Source organism: Lynx rufus, unplaced genomic scaffold (assembly GCF_022079265.1).
Source record: "Lynx rufus isolate CCGP_SWC_20201006 ecotype Redwood Valley unplaced genomic scaffold, mLynRuf1.p SCAF_7, whole genome shotgun sequence".
NCBI lineage: Eukaryota > Metazoa > Chordata > Mammalia > Carnivora > Felidae > Lynx > Lynx rufus.
This window is the reverse complement of record NW_025814889.1, coordinates 46,322,918-46,344,363: the sequence shown is the minus strand read 5'-3', so window position 1 is coordinate 46,344,363 and position 21,446 is coordinate 46,322,918. Positions and strand designations below refer to the sequence as shown.

The following is a 21,446-nucleotide window of genomic DNA, read 5'->3' as shown; positions in this document are numbered from 1 at the left end:
TTTTAGATATTAATTCCTTACAAGTATCAAATTTGTACAAATTTGCAAGTATCTTCTCCTACTCAGTAGGTGGCCTTTTTTTTTTGTTAATGGTTACCTTTGCTGTGCAGAACTTTTTATTTTGGATTTCATTTTTAAAAGCTTCTTGAAGCCAGGAAGCCAACTCAAGAATTCACTATCAGGTTTCACTTGTAGTACCTATAGATGCCGGTGAATTCTTGACATTCTCAAATGTGTCCTAGGGTTCTTGGGCCTGCCTGGGAGTGATCTTGCTTACTTCTGCAAAGCTTGGAACTCCAAGCCAAGTACCAGTCCTTTTTTCCTAAGAGGACTGTGAGCACTGGCTTCATGAAGTCAGCCACAGCTCCTCAAATCTGTCTAGTCATATTTGATTAAATGAGCACCACTTTCAAAAATGGCATGCCAGTCAAAGCCTTGGTTGCATAACCAATGTTTCCAACTAGTGGGACAGACTCTTATTGAACTTATGCAAATAACTGTATTGCTGGGAAAATAAGAATACACAATGAAAGTTTTTGAATTATGGAGGAGTCAGACAAGGAGGAAAAATGTTTTATTTCTGTTTACAGAAGCATAGTCTGCTTAAATCATTAATGAGTTATAGATAACTTAAAAGAAAAAAGAAAAGAATTCTTTATATCCAGAAAATGGGACATTTAAAGCATCAGCAGTATCTTAAATAAAACTTGTGATCATTCTTCATCAGTTTATTCAGTCCTGTTAATTCTTGTCCTTCTAGATCTTTGGTTAGTAGTCTTATGAACCTATCTGCTTCTCCACTGGCTTTTTAGAAATCCTGATTTAGTCCACTGGTACAGTCTCAAAGTTATTTAAGTGACCAGAAGCCCAAGAGTACCTGGTATAGTCCTTTTTCAACAGTCCTTTGAAGATGAGCACTCTAGCTAGCTTATACCTGATTTGCAAGCACTTTCAGGAAAGCATCAGAATAAAAAAAAACAAACCTGTAGATGACAAAAGACTTAAAATGGTGGTGATTAACTTACTCCTGATTATTTAATTTAATTAACCAATTTATTATTAAGTAATTTCTATGGTCAATGTGGGGCTTAAACTCATGATCCCAAGATCAAGAGTTGCATTCTCTTCTGACTAAGCCAGCCAGGTGTCCCACTATGGATTATTTTATTTTTAAAGTTTATTTATTTTGAGAGAGAGAGAGTGGGGGAGAGGGAGACAAAAGGGGAGAGGGAGAGGGAGAGAAAGAGAGAATTCTAAGCAGGCTCCACACTGTCGGTGAGGAGCTCGATTTGGGGCTCGAATTCATGAACCATGAGATCATGACCTGAACTGAAGTCTGATGTTTGACTGACTGAGCCACCCAGGTGCTGCCACGACCCCTCCCCCCCCCCCCAGTAATTTTAAAAACGAAAGATCTGATGAGAGTTTGTTATAAAACATAATGCAATTGATTAGGAAATTTGGTTTTGTGACATGCAAACCAAAGTCAGGTCAATCCAAAAAAGTTTTAGACAAAATATAACCATAATGATTAACCTTATTTTAAAGAAGAGTGGATATTATATCATCTATGTGATGAATGTATATGATCTTTGCAGAGAATAAAACTGTAAAATATATCATAATCCTGGGCCACATGTCCCATCAAACATATAGTTAGAGCACATCAAGAATATATCAAAATTAAGAGGGAATGGGGTGGGAAGGAGGCCAAGAACAACAACAAAGAGAATGTATCGAGATTATTAAGTAAAAATTTTAATAAGTCTGGAATAAGTCCTAAACATCTATATAGTAAAATTCCTTAAGTAAGTGATGTGAATTCTGACTGAGAAACATGAGCCTATTGTATATGACGAAGTTAACATAAAAATGTGTAACTGAAATGATCACTGATGACACAGTATTGTTGTCTAATATTAGGAAAAGCAGCACCAGGACTCCTGATAAATAGAAACATATCATTAACAGAATATTGATAGATTCCTAGGAACTTCATGTAATTTGTTAAATAATATTTTACTCATATGATTTAATCTAGGGAATGTAAGCATCACTTCTGATTTGCCATGTAATAACATTTTTTTTTAAAGATTTAATTTTTTTAAGTAATCTCTGTACCCAACGTGGGGCTCAAGCCCATAACCCCAAGATCAAGAGTTGCATGCTGTACCAACTGAGCCAGCAAGGCGCCCCACAAATCATAACATTGATCAAATTAACCTAGTTATTTTTAACACCTCTTTTTAGAAGATGAAAGAAGAAATTCTTTGTGAATTCCCAGGGACCCTTTGGGAAATTTCGAAGATAGTCATAGGGGCAAGATATATCATTTAGGACTTGATTTAGTAAAAGCAGAGTGTCAGAGTTGTAGGAGATTTGGAGATTTGAACGTTTGATTAGATAGGATGATGGGTCACTGAGAAGAACTAGTTGGCTACCCATTTAACCAAAGTGTAAAAAATTTTATTTAAAGTAACCATAGGAAGGAACATGATGAAGCATAGCTCTCTCAAAAGTGAGAAGGATTTTTGTTCTGTTTTGTTTTTTTAAATAATCAAGATATGATAAAGTCAACATCAAGCACAGGAAATTCTAATTTTTTTTTTTTAACGTTTATTCATTTTTAAGAGACAGAGACAGAGCATGAATGGGGGAGGGCAGAGAGAGGGAGACACAGAATCTGAAGCAGGCTTCAGGCTCTGAGCTGTCAGCACAGAGCCTGATGTGGGGCTCAAACTCATGAACCACGAGATCATGACCTGAGCCAAAGTTGGACCCCCAACCAACTGAGCCACCCAGGCGCCCCTCAAGCACAGGAAATTCTGATAAGATACGGGATTTTCACTTTCTAGGGAGATTATTTAGAAGGCAAAGAAAAACCTTTTATAACCTCTTTATTAAGAGCAGACCAGTAACCCGAGAAAATTTTGTCATTTTAATAGACTGAATTTTACTTTTGTGCAAGTAACAACATTTGATACTAAAGCACTTTTTGAAAATCTTACAAATAAACCCATCAGATCCTAGCCAGCTTTGACCACAACAAAAAAATGTCTTTTTCATAAACTTTTTGTAACTTTCTGTAACCATTCAGCTTTTGTCTTGCATCTTCTTCTTTCTATTTTGGAATAATTAGTCATTTTACTTTGGGACTATTTTCTTTTTCTTAATAAAAACACATCCTGCACACCTGTATACAAAGTTGTTCTTTTCTGTCACTTTTTCTCCTAGTACAGTTTCATTTATGAAATTATGGGGGCACCTGGGTGACTCAGTTGGTTAAGTGTCTGGCTCTTCATTTTGGCTCAGGTCGTGATCTCATGGTTCGTGAGATCAAGCCCTGTGTTGGGCTCTGAGCTGACAGCTAGGGGCCTGCTTGAGATTCTCTCTCTGTCTCTGTCTGTCCCCTGTGCATGCACGCTCACTCTCTCAAAAATAAATAAACGTTAAAATAAATGTAAGATTATGACTTAATAATTGCTTCTATTTTACGGAGTTGGAGACCTGAACTGCCTGTCATGCACCATCATTTTTCAGTAGACTGGCAGAGCTTATGAATATATATATCTTACAACTTTTTATAGCCATACACTTCTCAATGTGGCAAAAATGAATATGCTTATAAGTAAACTCAAATATATGTATATATAGCTGCTTGGTAACCCTCAAAGTAAGGGGTAAAAAAAAAATATAAACTTGAAATGCTTATGCTGTATTCTATCTTATAGAAATGACCTTGTTATTTAATAAATATTGGTGAATTAGCATAGTTCTTGTAGTTTTTTTAAACATTTTTTTTAATGTTTATTTTTGAGAGAGAGAGAGAGAGCACGCGGGCGAGCAGGGTAGGGACAGAGAGAGAGGAAGACACAGAATCCGAAGCAGGCTCCAGGCTCTGACCTGTCAGCACAGAGCCTGATGCAGGGCTCAAACCCACAAACCGTGAGATCATGACCTGAGCAGAAGTCGGATGCTTAATCCGACTGAGCCATCCACGTGCCCCAGCATAGTTCTTAACGTGTTAAGAAAATATTTTGGAAACTATCTTCAAGTTGGTTTATTACAAAACATAGTTACTAACTGAAATAATGATTGCCAGAACAACTTGGCTAAATACAAATGTAGATGTAAAGCTAGTTTATTCTGTTAGTAAACCTGTAAAAGTTTAGGAAGAACATATCCAGATAGAATAAAAATGTATGCTTGTCTTAATTTTATGTCGATAACTCAGAAGACATAGCTATTTTTATTATACCAACAATATTGAACTAGTCTCATTTTCCAAAGATTTACTTAAATATGTGTTACTTTGGATTCTTTTTTTTATTATTTTTTTTATATGAAGTTTATTACTTTGGATTCTTAAAATACGTGGGTTAGTTTCTATGAAAAATACTTTTGAAAGTAGAAGAAGTTTAAGTTCCTTGATTTTTGGAAATCTTAGGAATATTCAATTTATATGAACAAGTGTTTACTTTCAAACCAATTAGAATAGAACTCTTTTAAGGGATTTTATAATCTAAAATTATAATTGGTAATACCATCTAGAGATAGGAAAATATTTTATGTATGTATAACACATGTTACATTAAAAAACATGTATTAAAATACTGTAATAGCATTCTGTAGTGACAGTTGGTAACTACACTTGTGGTGAGCATGGCATAGATTTTTGAAATCATCATGTTGTACACCTGAGAGTAATGTAACATTGTGTATTATCTATACTTAGTTTACTTGCTCTGCATGAATAAAAGTTCTTTTAAAAAAGATTATGAAGGATTCATGGAAACAACTAGTACCCACTAAGCTTATTTCAGGTTTGACACGGTACTGACTACAGGAGAGGGAGGTGAGAGCCTTAGGCACTGAGACACAGGGAAATTTGGGTTGGTGTTTGGAGTCCAGCTTTGGAATCAGACCTGGGATTGAATTTGTTCTCCACATCATAAGCTTATTAATTGGATGGTCTTGAGTTAGGTAGTTAACATCATTGATTCTTGATTTCTTCATCTGTAAAATTGGCATAATGATACCACCTACTTTACAGTGTTGTAAAAATTAAATGAAACTATATGTAAAGCACTAAGCATGCTGCTAAGTCGTAGCTGATGTCATCCTCGTTATGTGTATAACTGTATTCTGGCATTTTTGGCATTATGATGGAAAAGTAGAATTCTGGTTAATGGGAAACCACTGTGGGTAGGTGTCAGAATGAGCAGATTTTTGTAAGAAAATATGGAACCTAGAAGAACTCTAGATTCCTTACTGACTGGCTCTGTGACCACGGATAGGTCACTTCTTTGTGTCTTAATTCTCTTAATTACCAGTGAGGTAGGGACACCTGACTCAAAACCCTCACAGGGAGGACATGGAAATCAAGTGGAATCATACGTGTTAAACTGTTCTTTAAAATACAAAATATTGTATGCAAAAGTGATGGCTCTGTTATTTTTGTTATGAAGGTTAAGCATCAGAAGTTTTGCTGTGTCTCCCCAGTGGGGCTCTATTAACAGGCTACTTTAATGCCACTGTTCACATTTTTATTAATATTGGTTATTAACTTGGCCATATCATTATTAGAACTTTATTTATTTATTTATTCATTTATTTACTTATTTATTTACGAGAGAGGGTGCGAGTGAGTGAGGGGCAGAGAGAGGAGACAGAGAAGTGGGGCTCATCCGAAGTGGGTCTCGAGCTCCCCCAATGTGGGGCTCTAGCTCATGAACCATGAAATCATGACCTGAGCTGAAGTTGGACGTTTAACCAAAGGAGCCAGCCAGGCGCCCCAGCAGTGATCTTGTTGAACATCTCCATCAGTGCTTTTGAGTGACCAGATGCATTGTCAACGAGCAGTAATATTTTGAAAGTAATCTTTTTTTTTTCTGAGCAGTGGGTTTCAACAGTGGGCTTAAAAACCAGTAAACTTGGGGCGCCTGGGTGGCGCAGTCGGTTAAGCGTCCGACTTCAGCCAGGTCACGATCTCGCGGTCCGTGAGTTCGAGCCCCGCATCAGGCTCTGGGCTGATGGCTCAGAGCCTGGAGCCTGTTTCCGATTCTGTGTCTCCCTCTCTCTCTGCCCCTCCCCCGTTCATGCTCTGTCTCTCTCTGTCCCCCAAAAAATAAATAAACGTTGAAAAAAAAAAACCAGTAAACCATGTTGTAAACAGATGTGTTGTCATCCAGGCTTTGCTGTTCCATTTATAGAACAGGCAGAGTAGATTTAGCATAATTTTTGAGCACCCTAGGATTTTCAGAATGGTGAATGAGCATTGGTTTCAATTTAAAGCCACCAGCTGCATTATCCCCTAAGGAGAGAGTCAGTTGGTTCTTTGATGATTTGAAGCCAGGCATTGACTTTTCTCTAGCTGTGGAGGTTCTAGATGTTGTGTTTTTCTAATATAAGGTTGTTTTGTCTACATTGAAAATGTGTGATTTAGTGTAGCCACCTTCCTTAATTATCTTATCTAGATTTTCTGAATAACTTGCTTCTGCTTCTATATTGATAGTTACTTGGTGCTTTTCCTTGCACTTTTATGTTATGGAGAGGCTTCTGTCTTTAAACCTCAAGAACCATCCTGTGTTAGCTTCAGACTTTTCTGCAGGTTCCTCACCTCTCTCAGCCTTCGTAGAACTGAAGAGAGTTTGGGCCTTGCTCTGGGTTAACCTTTGGCTTAAGGGAATGTTGTGGTTGGTTTGATCTATCTAGACTGCTAAAACTTTTTCCATTATCATCAATAAGGCTGTTGTGCTTTCTTATCATTTGTGTGTTCACTCTAGTAGTACTTTTAATTTCCTTCAAAAGCTTTCCCTTTGCATTCACAACTTGGCTTATTGGCACAAGAGGCCTAGCTTTTGGCCTATTTCTGCTTTTGACATGCCTTTCTCACTAAGCTTAATCACTTCTAGCTTTTGATTTAAAGTGAGAGATGTGGGCCTCTTACTTTCACTTGAACACTTAGAGGCCATTATAGGGTTATTCATTGGCCTGATTTCAACGTTGTTGTGTCTCAGGACCTGAGGAGAGGGAGAGACACAGGGGAATGTCTGGTTGGTGGCACAGTCAGAACACATAAAACACTTACTGATTTTGTTGTCTTTGTGGGTACAGTTTGTGGTGCCCCAAAACAATTACAGTAGTAGTATAACAGGTCACTGATCAAAGATTACCATAACAAATACAACAATAATGAAAATATTAGAAATATTAGGAGAATTAACCATAAGGTGAAGTACATACATGAAGTGAGCAAATGCTGTAGGAAAAATGGCACCAGTAGACTTGATGCAGAATTGCCACAAACCTTTAATTTGTAAAAAAGGCAGTATCTGCAAAGTGCAGTAAAGTGCAAAGTGCAGTAGGGTGAGGTGTGTTCCCTTGTGATGAGCCAAGGAAATTGCCTCTGTAATCTCCACTGGAGGAGTCAAGGGAGAATAGAAAAGGCCTCACAGAATAGCTGGGAATATTCCTGCTCAAGAGTTAGGGTGTGATTCTCTACTCAAAGAGCCAGAGAAAAAAATTTCTTGGCTGGAAAATATCAAAGTACCATGTTGCAACAGACTAGATGTATGGAGCACTGATTCAGGAGTTGAAATTGAGGAAAGATACATGAATTTCTGGACAGGAGAGAAGTTTACATAGAATTATCAAGGTAGGGATGGTGTATGTCCGTAGTTGAAGCCCAGTCCTCATCCAAGTCATGTCACCATACCAGCGTCAAAAATAAATCCCTACTTAGGATGACACTTTATTTGGAAAGACTGTTGTGATGCTCTGACCATGAGGTACGTAGGTATCTGAAAATCAAATACCAAAAGGCTTTTCTCTTATAGATACAAGTGAATAGTTCCAGCAGGATCTTTGTGGGAGAGTGGGATAAACTGGTGGGGGTGAGCAGATGACATGACCGTGGTAATTTAACAGATGTTTTTTCCTGTGGTCACCTTATGCTCGGAACGAGTCCTTAAAAGAGGATGTTCTGCATTGTCTTGCTTAAGCTGAGAGCTAGCCAAAGTTTAGCAGTGCGTGGCGAGGAGGTAAACTTGACTAAACTTTGGACAAGTCAATAGGTAAGAAATGGGCATTTGTGAGCCCTTGGCCAGTACTTAATGTAAAATCCTTTTGGGTTAATGGCAGATATATTGGTTCTGGAAAATACCTTTTAGATATTAGTGCAGGTTCTAGAAAATACCTATTCGATATTAGTAAATATGTTTACCGTATTATTGTCAGGCAGTAAACTCTGCCAGGGTTTGGGGATAAACTTAGTTATAAGATATTGCTGCTGTTCTCAAGGGACAGAGGTCTTGGTTGAAATAGTAAATGTATTTTTTTTTTTTTTAATTTTTTTTTCAACGTTTATTTTATTTTTGGGACAGAGGGAGACAGAGCATGAACGGGGGAGGGGCAGAGAGAGAGGGAGACACAGAATCCGAAACAGGCTCCAGGCTCCGAGCCATCAGCCCAGAGCCCGACGCGGGGCTCGAACTCACGGACCGTGAGATCGTGACCTGGCTGAAGTCGGACGCTTAACCGACTGCGCCACCCAGGCGCCCCAGTAAATGTATTTTTAAAAATGCTAATATCAAATACATGGTAAAGACTGTAAGGTCTCAAAGAAGGAAAGCTGAGGCAGTAGGAAAGATTGATGGAATAGGTAAGGTTTAAATCTGGCCTTGAAGAACTTGCTTGCTGGGATAATGAGAGAGAAATACGGAGTATGGAAAATGAATACACTGTGGTGATGTAGTGCTCACAGTATGTTAAAAACCAGTTTGTATGATCCAGAGGCTATGAAAGTAAGTTAGAGTCATAGGTAGAAGTCACCTGGTGGTGGCCTGAAGTATTGAGCCTTTTTTATTTTAGGCAAAGGAAATCAGAAAGCTTTTTGAGTGAGATAAAGCAGAAGTATTTGAGGTGGAAAAGGATTGGGAGAGTATTGAGATCACTTACTATTAGTTTAGGTGTAAGGTCATGAAGGTCTAGAGTAGGATAGTGGTTTTAAAAATGGAAAAGAAACAGATTTAAGGACATCTAAAGAAGGATCAGCAAGACAGTAATTGGCAGACTGGGGGAAAAGGGAGGTGTCAAAGAGGGTACCAGTGAGATTAGAAAATGGTACTGTCAGTGTACCAGTGAGATTAGAAAATGGTACTGTTGACTCTTGAAGTGTTGTTTTGTTTTGTTTTTGGTGGGTTGGGGGGCAGGTGATGAATTGAATTTAATGGCTAGAGGAGATAGCCAACAAGAGGTTATAGGTCCAGTAGTGAAGATTAGGCTGGAGATGAAAAAATTACCTGAATAGAGTTGCTTTATTGACCAGGTGAACTTGGCTTTCTCTACTATACTTTTGCATTTCAGGAACAAGAAAGAGAGAATCTTGGGGATATCTATAATTGAGAAGTGGGGGGGGGGAGATTTGAAACTAAAAGGCAAATGAAGCATGACCAGAAAAATAAGAATAATAGCGTAGTATAGTATAAGGAGAACATTGTGTATAGGTAGAGCTATCGTCAACACTGTTGAATGCTAAAGAGAGGTCAAGAATAAGGACTGAGAAAAGGCCATTGGATTTGGTTAGGAAGACTTGGAGAGAGTAGGATTAGTTGAGTGATGGGTGGAGAGTTACTGTAAATTAGAATAAGAGGTGGTGGTATGAAGTATATTCAATATTGTAAGATTTTGTGGTGAGGAGAAATACAATTCTCTTGGTGGTAGCAAGGTTAAGGATATTAAAGTTTTTGATAGCAGGGACCTGGCAGGAGTCATTGAAGATCTAAGAAATAGGGAATAATCCATAGAGCAAAGTTGCAGAGAGGAAGTAGGGAGGCTGAATCAAAAGTTTTGCTTTAACCTTAAAAAGGAGAAAGGGTAACTTGTCATTTGAGACTGTGGACAAGATAAAGGAGGATGGGTGGGACATGTGGAGATTTTTGAGAAGTTTAAATTAAGTTGTTGGGGATATATGACATTTACCTTGTTAGAGTGAACTCTAGGATTTCCTTTTAACAGTTCGTAGGTTTAAGTATAGTCCTTTATTTCTTTCTGTATTTTTTTTTTTAAAGATCTTATTTTTAAGTAATCTCCACACCCAACATAGGACTTGAACTCAACAATGCTGAGATCAGGAGTTGCATGCTGTGGTGACTGAGCCAGCAGGAGTCCCTAAGTATAGTCCTTTAGAAATCTTAAACAGTACTGCTAAGTTAAAAGAAGTTAACTTGTTCCCCACCCCAACCTTCTTTTATTCCTCTTGTACTTAGGCTTCTGAAGCCTTAAATGGTCAGATGCGTTCTTTGGATTTTGTAGACCACATGTTCAGTAGAAATGTTTGACTTGAAAGTCATAAACAGACTTAATATTACTAGATTTAGCTGATACTTAATGCCATATGCAGATTTGGTCCACAGTTTTCCAAAGATAGTGCCAAAGAAAGGTGCTCAATAAATACTAGATTATTATCAGTTTTGGACTTTAAATTATAAGTGCTCAGACTTAGCCTTGTGCAGCACTTGGCATTGTACCCTTCATTAATAGAGACCCTTTTCCTGATTTTTTGAATTGGCTCCTAGTATGAGGGGCTCAATATAAGAGAGTGCACTGGACACTGTGAGTACTGATAAATCAGTGTGATGAATGAAGGCATGAAATTAGTTAAAAGTGAATCTGTGAGGGAGATTTATAAATTTGTCAGTAACAGTATCAGATGTACAGAATAAGCAGAAAGAGCTCTTAGTCACTTTTTAAAAAATCTATCCACCCATTTGTTTTTGACTAAGAAAGTTGAATTTAAGCTTTGTTAGAAGGGAAATTCATGTTATATTTATAGATGAAAATAGTGGATTTTATAACTCCATTTGGCAGCCATAATCCATAAACTGGTTTAAACATCATTTTTTTTCTTTATGCTTTTTTGAGCACCTTAATTTTTTGAAATTAATTTCTTAAAAATGAGGTAGAGTTACTTTTAAATGGTATGTGGTATTGGCTTTGGATGACACAGTTTTAGACCTTCAGTAAGTAATTGTGGGAGAAGATTATGTAGATTATTGTATAATTCTGGTATTATTTTTCCTTCCTCATTTGTCTTATCTCAGCCTTTAGATCTGTGCTATCCAATACGACCACTTGTCTACTTAAATGCAAGTGAATTAAAATAAAATAAAAGATTTGATTTCTTAGTCATACTAGCCATGTTTTGGGTGCTTCCTAGCCACATGTGGTCAGTGGGTAATGTATTGCCCAGTGGAGAGTCTATTTCTATTATCATAGAAAGTTGTGTTGGATAGTTGTAGTCTAGATCTTTAATTACTAATAGTGCCTGGAAAGTAAATATCAGGAACTTGGAATAGATACTTAAAACACCCCACACCATGGAATTTATACAACTTCAATCCTAACAAAGTCAGCCTTCTAAAAGTTAAATATTATTTCTTTAGGATAGCCTTTGTATTTAATTTTATTGATAGCAGGGACCTGGCAAGAGTCATTGAGTAAGGTCTTAGGCCTTACTCAGAGGTCATTCTGATAATAATGTAAGACAGAATAAAGTAGTTGTGCTAAGAGCTGTCTCTGCCAGACTGTTTCTTTAACAGCTTAATTAAGATATAATTGATGATACAATAAATTGTGCGTATGGAAAGTATAACATTTAATAAAGTTTTGATATGTATATATCTCTGGAACCATCATCATAGCCAACCTAATATATCTATTACCTACAGGTTTCCTCATGCCTCTTTATAATCCCTCCCTGTATAAGCCCTTTTCTTTTTTTACCCTTTCTGTTCACCTCTAGACAATTGTTGATTTGCTTTCTGTCACAATAGAGTAATTTGAATTTTCTAAAATCCTGTATAAGTGGAGTCATGCAATCTATACTCTCTTTTTTTTGGTCTGACTTCTTTCACTCTCCATAATTATTTTGAGATTCACATATTGTATGAGATTCCATATTACATGTACACATAATTCATTACTTTTTATTGTATGGATGTATCACAGTTTGTTCGTCTGTTGATGACTGCTGCTGTTGATAAGCTGCTATGAACATTTATGTACAGGTCTTTGTATTGACATATGCTTTTATTTCTCTTGAGTAAATACCTAGGCATGGAATGGCTGGATAATATGGTAGGTTGTATGTTTAACCTTTTAAGAACTATTTTCCAAATTGGCTGCACCATTTTACATTCTCCCCAGTAGGGTGTGAATGTTCCACTGGTTCCATCGTTGCAAATTCTTGGAATGGCCAAGCTTTTTAATGTGACAGACTATTTTAACCAGAAAAGACTGTCCTAGGAGAATTAATTCCTTGTTCTTGCAACTTTTTGTATTTAAGTGCTACAAAAATAGTATTTTGTGAAGATTTTAAGACAGTCTTCTACAGATTTATTTACTCTTATTTTTGATAGTATTTGTTCATTAATGCTGATTTGAAACTCAATTTATGAGAGCCATTACATTTCCTTTCTTACTTATTTCTCTTTTTTTGTTCTAGCGGCCCCTTTGTTGCTTTATGCAAACAGACGGGACTTGCGATTGGTTGATGCTACAAATGGCAAAGAGAATGCTACGATTGTAGTTGGAGGCTTGGAGGATGCAGCTGCGGTGGACTTTGTGTTTGGTCATGGCTTGATATACTGGAGTGATGTCAGCGAAGAAGCCATTAAACGAACAGAGTTTAACAAAACTGAGAGTGTACAGAATGTTGTTGTCTCTGGATTATTGTCTCCTGATGGACTGGCATGCGATTGGCTTGGAGAAAAATTATACTGGACAGATTCTGAAACAAATCGGATTGAAGTTTCTAATTTAGATGGATCTTTACGAAAAGTTTTATTTTGGCAAGAGTTGGATCAACCCAGAGCTATTGCCTTAGATCCTTCAAGTGGGTAAGTTTTGTGCAATGTACAAAGGCTGTTGCATCTCTGTTTCCTGGTTTCTTTCTGCTAGCATAGACTCCTCCATCCCCAAGAGAAAAGAGGTCAAAAACCCAATTTTAGATTCTTTGAGCTTCTTTTCAAGTAGACTTGAATGTGGAAGATTGTGTTGTGTTCTTTAAGATGTTTCTGTAAACCGTTTTGTTTCTAATATCACTTACGGGACAGCAATATATAGAGTTCTTGGTTTGTTTTCTACATTTAATAAGTACAAGAGGATAATTAGAAGAAGAAGGAATGAAGACCTAAAAGAGTAGTATTCATTTATGGATCTTAAAACTTTCATTGTATATGCAATCATTTTGTAGTACTAGTGTTTTTTTAATTAAACTCTGAACTATTATTTAATAATTTAATATGCCAGTATTGAATGAACAATAAAAATTAAGTTGTTAACTCATTTCTAATTCAAGAGATTTGCTGTAAAGATTTATTTTCTAATGAGAAGGGAAACGTAAAGCCAAGGGTAAATCCTGTTAGAAAATGTGAACTGTGTCATTATATGCTTCTGTTACTGTGCTTCACTTCTACCATATACCATTCCTTGATACTTGTTTATTGAATATGTTGTCATGCCACCTGTCATGGTAGGGGTAGATAAACATCTAAACATGAACCTGAAATGAATTACTAGTAATTTAAAATCTAAAGATAAATAACCTGCAAATAACCATTTTAACACTTTGTTTTCTTTGACTTCCAAGTATGTTGGAATGTTTTAAAATTCATTTATAGGAGTGCCTGGGTGGCTCAGTCGGTTAAGCGTCCGACTTCAGCTCAGGTCATGATCTCATGGTTCGTAAGTTCAGGCCCCTTGTTGGGCTCTGTACTGAAGGTCAGAGCCTGGAGCCTGCTTCAGATTCTGTTTCCCCCTCTCTTCTGCTCCTCCCCTGCTTGTACTCTGACTCAGTATAGTGAAACTTTAGGATGAGAAGTCTGGAACACACATGTAATTTTTATGTGTGTGTATTTATATTTATATATATATGTGTGTGTGTGTGTGTGTATTAAAATTGTATAATTTTCAGAGGGGCATTAAGAGGTATCTGCTAAAGTCAGGATGGTCTTTTAATAAAGCATGATAAAATACAGTGGTTCTAGTGGGAGGAAAAAGTATTGAGTGGCCCAAGGAGGAGGTCACAGATGTTGGATATGCAATAAACTGTACAGATTGAAGAATTTGGTTGTTGAGAACTTGAAAGATATTTTTGACAAACGGAATCTGTGTTTTTCCAACAGAGTTTGAGAGTCTCAGTGTTGAAATGTTTGTGAGGTTACTGCTTTATAGAGCATACAGGGTTTTTGGTGCTTTCAGTGGTCATTAGGGAACTTTGGTGAAAAGACAAATAGTTCTTAAAATTTTTTTTTTGACAGACTTAATTTTATAACTGTAAGGGTAATGATGGCAATTTAGCCAAATATCCATTAAATAGTATGTTTAGAGTTCTGCTTTTTGTGTTCTTGTTGGGGAGAAAGAATATCTTTAAGGATTTTCAGTGTATTTAAAGACAGAAAACTTGGGAGAGAGAACTTTCCCTTCTTCAAAAGCCTGTTTACTTGCATTATGTAGTGTGTAAGTGGAGAGGGGAAGAGTGTTAAAAAAAATTGGAAGGGCCACAGAGCTCTTGTGGAGGATGGTAGATAAAAGAGCTTGATTACCACAGTTCTGGAGCAGCATGTAGATCATTTCTATAAGGAATAATACGATAGTACATCATATAAGGGATAATGTGATGGTACCTATTCAAGGGAGCTGAATTTATAGGTAACTCTTCACTCAGGATTTGATAATTTAATGATTAAATGAGTCATTCTCATTTTGTGCCCTAAAGCTGATCAGCTTTACTTCTGGGTGTCACGTCTGATAAGTATCTAGGAAGTAAGTTTACCGTATGATTAAAAAATACATTAGAGTTTTTCTGTGGCTAACTTCCCAGTATTGAAGATGAGAAACCACCAAAGACTCAGCTGATCAAGAATATTACTGGAAGAATCAATAAAACTGTGCTTTGAAGGTAGACAGTAGTGTTATTTAAGCTTCTAAGGGATGTTCAGTGAAGGCGTAAAGTTTGCTCAGACACTCAAATATTTTTTCATTATTTTTGAAGGTTGTGGTTAGTGTTGCTTATGTGTAGGAGTGTGTATGTAAATTTACTCCCCCTCCCATTCTTAAAATCTTTTTAATTTTTGGAAAGTTATGTGTCATATGGCTATTTTTAAAATTACACAACTGGAAATAAATAGAATGCAGCCAAATGGTATACATTTGGTAGTTAGCATGATGGAGTGTAAAATTATATTTTAAACTCATGCATTTAAAAATATATTCTATCAGTCTTCAGTGTTGATCTTAAATTTATGTTAAGGATTGTGGTTTTACTGGAAAAGTAATTTTAGATTGAGTACATCACTTATCAAACAGAAGAGATGATTTCCAGATTTATTTTTGGGGGGAGAAATGAAGTTTACTTTCCAGAGAAAGTACATGAAAACAGTGCTGAAGAAAAATGTAGGCCTTATCAGAGTTCCAGTATCCTGGGTTATGGGGTTCAGAAGAGCTGACTGAGCTCTCTCACATCAGCTTATGTAAAAGGAAAGCTATTGAATGACTGGTATTGTTTGAGCCCTGGGAACTAGTGCAGACATCTGTGTGCTTTCGGATGTATGGAGTTCTTTGTGTGATCAGTCCATTTAGCCTAGACTGAAGGAAGATTTTTATTTCCCTCCCTAAATTTGGCCTCTGTTAGTCTGAGATTTTTTTTTTCTTTCTTTTGAGTGATGGCAGTGTAGAATTCAGAATAAGGGGCAGGAAAATGTGTGTATACAAATTGTTCCAGAAATGAACAACCATAGTTAGAGAAAGCAGTATCCTTACTTTATAGGGAGAGATATTCCTGACTGTGTGGCTGCTCTAATTGTAAGTTCCTTAGTCTGTTTCACAATGACTGTACTAATCTTAGTGATGTTGAGGGCCAGCTGTTTCCAGGTACACATAAAGCAGTTTTAAGGGTTTTTTGTTTGTTAAGGATCTGTTCATATTTCAAATCCTTTTGGATATTTTTGAAACAGTTAAGCTTTAGTGATTCAGTCTGAAGTGAATTCATACTGAACCACTTTGAATGATACATATTTTTAAAATATATTCTTATCATGAAGAATAATATTTATAGTACTAAGAGCTCTGCTTTAAAAATGCTTGCAGAACTCAGTGGAAAAAGAATAATGTATACTTTCCTCAACAATTATATACATTTAATTGTCATATCTTGAGTATGTTTAAAAGTATTTTCTACACTGTTTTGTTCCAGGTGACAAAAATCATTCCTGCCACATAGAAGGTGTTCAATAAATATTTAAAAAAATTTTTTAATATTTATTTAATTTTGAGAGAGAGACAGACAGAGCAGGAGTGGGGGAGGGGCAGAGAGAGAAGGAGATACAGAATTCAAAGCAGGTTCCAGGCTCTGAGCTGTCAACACCGAGCCCACTGCGGGGCTTGAACCCATGAACTCTGAGATGACCTGAGTCCAAGTTGGCCGCTTAACCAACTGAGCCACCTAGGCACCCCAATAAATATTTTTTGAGTGACTGGATTTTTTATTTTTTTTCATAATCCTTTTAGTTTTCCTTGTTAAGAGGAGAAAATGTTTTCTAAGCAAATGTAAATTTTAACATCATCTCATGAATTCTACCTCAGTATGGTTTTGATTATAATTTCTTACTTAAAACTTAATAAGGTTTTTAGTTTTTTCAATTCAGTTCATCAAGATTATATTTTATGGAAATAGAAAAGTCACTTATAAAGTCACTTATAAATAGAAGTCATTTTATCTTTTTGGACTTCAGTTTTCTCATCTCTAATACGATGGGTTTCTTTCAGTTTTGACATTGTTTAAACTTAAAAAGTGAAGATATTTAAATAAGTACTCTATATCAATTTAAAATTTTTTACTTTACAATTACACATTCAAGTCCATAATTTAGTGTATGTTACACTTAGAATTATTTCTGCAGAACAGATTCTTTTTAAAAATTTTTTCTAAAGTTTTTTTTAATGTTTGTTTATTTTTGAGAGAGAGAGAGAGAGTGCACAAGTGGGGGAAAGGCAAAGAGAGAAGGGGACGGAGGATCTGAAGTGGGCTCTGTGCTGATAGCAGAGAGCTCGGTGTGGGGCTGGAACTCGTGAACCTTGAGATCATGACCTGAGCCAAAGTCAGATGCTTAACCGACTGAACCACCCAGGCGCCCCTTTGCAGAACAGATTCTTAAAATTTGTTTCTACTGCTCTTATTGCATAGGTCATCACACTCAACAACCTCCCCCCCCCTTTTTTAGGGCTATTCGACTCGTAAAACCAGTTTGCCAGTTCTATGTGATGTAAATTGGAAAATACTGTAAACTGTCAAAGGTTCTTTTTGTTTGAAGAATGAAAAAGATAGCACATTACTTTCAGGCAGATTATATAGGTTAAACATATGTTTGGGAGGTGAGGTTTTGAGATTACTACCAAAATTTAAGAGAAACGTATTAGAAAAGCCACTAATCCAGGAAATCTGGATTATTGGTTTGGCTTTACCCGCCTCTGGGATATGATGCAAGGTCCTTGAAAATGAAAAGAAAACTTTTTAAGAATAAGTAAGTGTGTGTGTATATGTATATTTTCAAATGTTAGTGTAGGGCTCTTTACTTAAAAAAAAGAAAAATCTTAACCCACATCCAATTTTTACAAGAAATCTTAATCCCATCCAATTTTTAGTTCTTTATGTCTACTATCCATTACCCTTAGATTGAGTTTTAATTATGTAGTCAAAATTTTTTTATGTCCTCTATCTCCAGGCCCACTTTTATTGAAGGAATATTAAAAAGGAATATTTGCAGTATAACTAAATGACTTTACCTAGCCCAGTCTCTTAATAGTTTTGGTTTTTCAGTAAACGCTTTCCTTGCTTGCAGCACTGACCTTTTAATTCAGCCTAAGCAGAAAGAAGAATAAAATTTTGTGAGAGTAAACAACAGGATACCTTTAACTGTCTGTATTTTGGTGATCTTACGTACCCTTGCTGTATTCCACTGTGACTGGCTCTTTAGAAACTACAGTAAATTATTTTTAACTGGCACCAAATATTTGTGCCATTGAGCCTTTAAGATTTTGGAAGGAGTTTGCCAGAGAGCTGATTTGTGAGGTAGGAATAAAATGATTGTCTTTAGTCTTTTTCGCATTATTTAATATTGATACTGTATTCCTTTTAGAAGTTTTTCTCTTAAGACTTCCTGATTTTTATACTCTTTGGTTTTCCTATCACTTGGACCACTCTTTTCCTTCCTTCACTAGCTCTTGAGATACGGAATAGTAAAAGTGCATCATTTTCTTTATTCTTTCCCTGAGATTATATCCATTTCCATAGCTTTTGCATAGAAGCAGATAGCCAATTATGCTAAAATAGAAAGCTTCATACTAGTCTTTGCTGTAAAACACTGGTTCTGTGTATGAAGGATCTTGCTCCATATCTCAGCAACGTACAGTTTTGAAAGATGTCCTGCAAACTGGGGGAGCCTATTTTCTACCCATTAAATCCTAGAACTGGTAGGAAATCTTGAGGATCTTATAGCTAAAGGCCTTCACTTTTTGGCTAAAGAAACCAAGGCCTTGGCCAAAATAAGAGACAGCTAGATTCTAATTTACAATTTTTTTTTCTTTTTTTGTAATTTGAGAGAGAGAGAGAGAGTGAGCAGGGGAGAGGGGCGGAGGTGTGGGGGGGAGGATGCAGGAGAGGGAGAGGGAGAGAGAGAATCTTAAGCAGGCTTCATGCTTGGTGCAGAACTTGATGGAGGGCTCAGTCTCACGACCATGGGGTCATGACTGACCTAAGCTGAAATCAAGCATTGGACGCTTAACCAACTGAGCCATCCAGGCACGCCAAGACAGCCAGATTCTTAGCTGAGATTTTCCAGTCTCACAGTTGGTGCTTTTTTCTTCATGAAAAGCATCTTGATAAAGCTGTGTTTTTTGTTTTGTTTTGCAAATTGAATTACTTTAAAAATGCAACATGGTAGCTTTATTTAAAGAAGGATTTTTGTAAATTCTTTGTTTTTTAGATTTATACCCTATCATTTTTTATTTTACCATTGCTTTTTGCATGCTCTTAGTCCACTTGGGTTCAGCTTCCTTATATTGAGGTATGTTCTTCAGCTTTTTTTAGCAAAAGTTGATTAATTATAAACTCTTGGTCTTCATCTGAAAATGTATTTAGTTTGCCCTCATTTGTTAGTGAAAATTAGTTGATTATAGAATTTGGGCAATAGTTATTTTCATTCAGTTGTAGGAGGGTCTTATGATTTTAATTGTTGCTATGAGAGGTCTGTTATTTTCTAATTAACATTGTGGCTAAGTACTTTATCTGTTTTTTTTTTTTTTTCCTGGTTCTTTAGAAGCAGCCCATAAGCATCTCTTAAGTTTTGATATTTTGCAGCTTTTCCTACACTGTCTAGATGTAGCTCTATTTTTTTTTTTTTTAGTCCTGCTTAGAACTCATGTTTGTAAAATCTATTATTATTGTTTGGTAGTTCTAGAAACTTATCATCCATTATTTTTTACTTTTCCCTCATCATCCTTAGAATCCTTTGGAACTCCTTTCTGCTCCATGACTCTTAATCTTGCTTTCATATCGTCTCTTTATTTCTCTGGGCTAGTGTGTAGTTTATTTTTTTACTTGTCTTCCAGATAACTAATTCTTTTCTCAGGTGTGCCTAATTTTGCAGTTTAATGAATCAATTGAGCTTTTAATGTCAGTGACTATGCTTTTCTAGAAGCTCTTTGTACTCCTCATTTATTTATTTATTTATTTTTTTAAATTTTTTTTTTTCAACGTTTTTTTTTATTTATTTTTGGGACAGAGAGAGACAGAGCATGAACGGGCGAGGGGCAGAGAGAGAGGGAGACACAGAATCGGAAACAGGCTCCAGGCTCTGAGCCATCAGCCCAGAGCCCGACGCGGGGCTCGAACTCACGGACCGCGAGATCGTGACCTGGCTGAAGTCGGACGCTTAACCGACTGCGCCACCCAGGCGCCCCTGTACTCCTCATTTAAAAGACTTATGAGAAAATGTCAGCCTACATGAAAGTAGAGAGAATAGCATAGCAACAATTTTAGACTTATAAAAAAGTTACAAAAATAGTACACCCTGCATCCCTTAAGATTAACATTTTATTTAACCATAGAACAGTTATATAGACCAAGAAATTAATGTTGATATAGTACTGTATCTCTGTATACCATATTTAAATTTGTTCAGTTTTCCTACTAGTGTCCTTCTGGTCTAGGATCCCATATTGCATTTAGTTGGTATCTACATGGTCTTTTCTAATCTGGGACATTTTAGCAGTCTTTGTCTTTATAACCTTGACCTTTTGAACATTACTGGACAGTCATTTTTTAGAATGTCTCTCAATTTGTGTTTGTCTGATGTTTTCTTATGATTTGATTAAGGTTATACTTTTTTGGCAAGAATACCACAGAAGTGATGTGTGCTCTTCTCAGGGCATCCATCATATCATTAGTGCATGATATGAATCCTGGCGATGTTATATTTGATTACTTATGATGTTGTCTACCAGAGTGTTTTTTTTTTTTTAAACTGGATTTACTGTTATTTTCCTTGCAATAAATATTGGAAGCTATGTAGTTACCTTGTTTCTCATCATTCTTTTATCCACTAATTTAGGCATTCTTTGATGGTTTTTGCCTGCCAACGATGATTGCTGTGGTTTTGCCACATGGTGATTTTTCTAGTTCCATTGTTTCTTCCACATGTATTATTAAATTCTACTTTAATGAAGAGCTATCTTGTTCTTCCCACTTATTTATTTAAGTATTGTTTATATTAGTATGGGCTCATGTGCATTCCTTTAATTCTATAGATTATAGTCCAGTATAATGTCATCATTTTTTGCTTAAACTGTCCCAGATTTGGCCATTGGGAGCTCCTTCAAATTTGTTTCTGTGTCCTTTTGATAAGTCCTCATCATTTTTTGAGTACTTATAATGGTCTTACTGTGGAAGATGTTTCAGACTTAGCTTGTCCTTTTTCTACTTCGTGCTTAGAATCAACCATTCCTCCAAGGAGCTCTGTCTCCTTTTATTGGAAAATGGTATTTATTTATTTATTTATTTATTTATCTATCTATCTATCTATCTATCTATCTATTTATGAGAGAGAGAGAGCGAGTGAGAGAGCTGGGGAGGGGCAGAAAGAGAGGGAGACACAGAATCCAAAGCAGGCTCCAGGTTCTGAGGTGTCAGCACAGAGCCTGACGTGGGGCTCGAACCCACAAACTATGAGATCATGATCTGACCCAAACTCGGACACTTAACTGACTGAACCAGCCAGGCACCCCTGGAAAATGGTATTTAGAAACTAAGATCTGGAAGCTAAGTGTGTTCATTGCTACTAGGTTTTCATTGCTTTTAAGACCTCTCAGTACACAGAGTTAAGAAATAC

At 36.4% G+C, this 21,446-nt stretch overlaps 1 protein-coding gene across 1 annotated transcript in view; it reads left to right on the top strand.

Annotated features, from left to right (window-relative positions):
• Window positions 1-21,446, top strand: part of LRP6 (LDL receptor related protein 6) — a 175,395-nt gene that overhangs the window by 12,243 nt on the left and 141,706 nt on the right. The window contains exon 2 of the mRNA XM_047066194.1: window positions 12,506-12,899. Within this exon, the coding sequence (XP_046922150.1) occupies window positions 12,506-12,899 (394 nt within the window). The remainder of the gene's footprint in view (window positions 1-12,505; window positions 12,900-21,446) is intronic.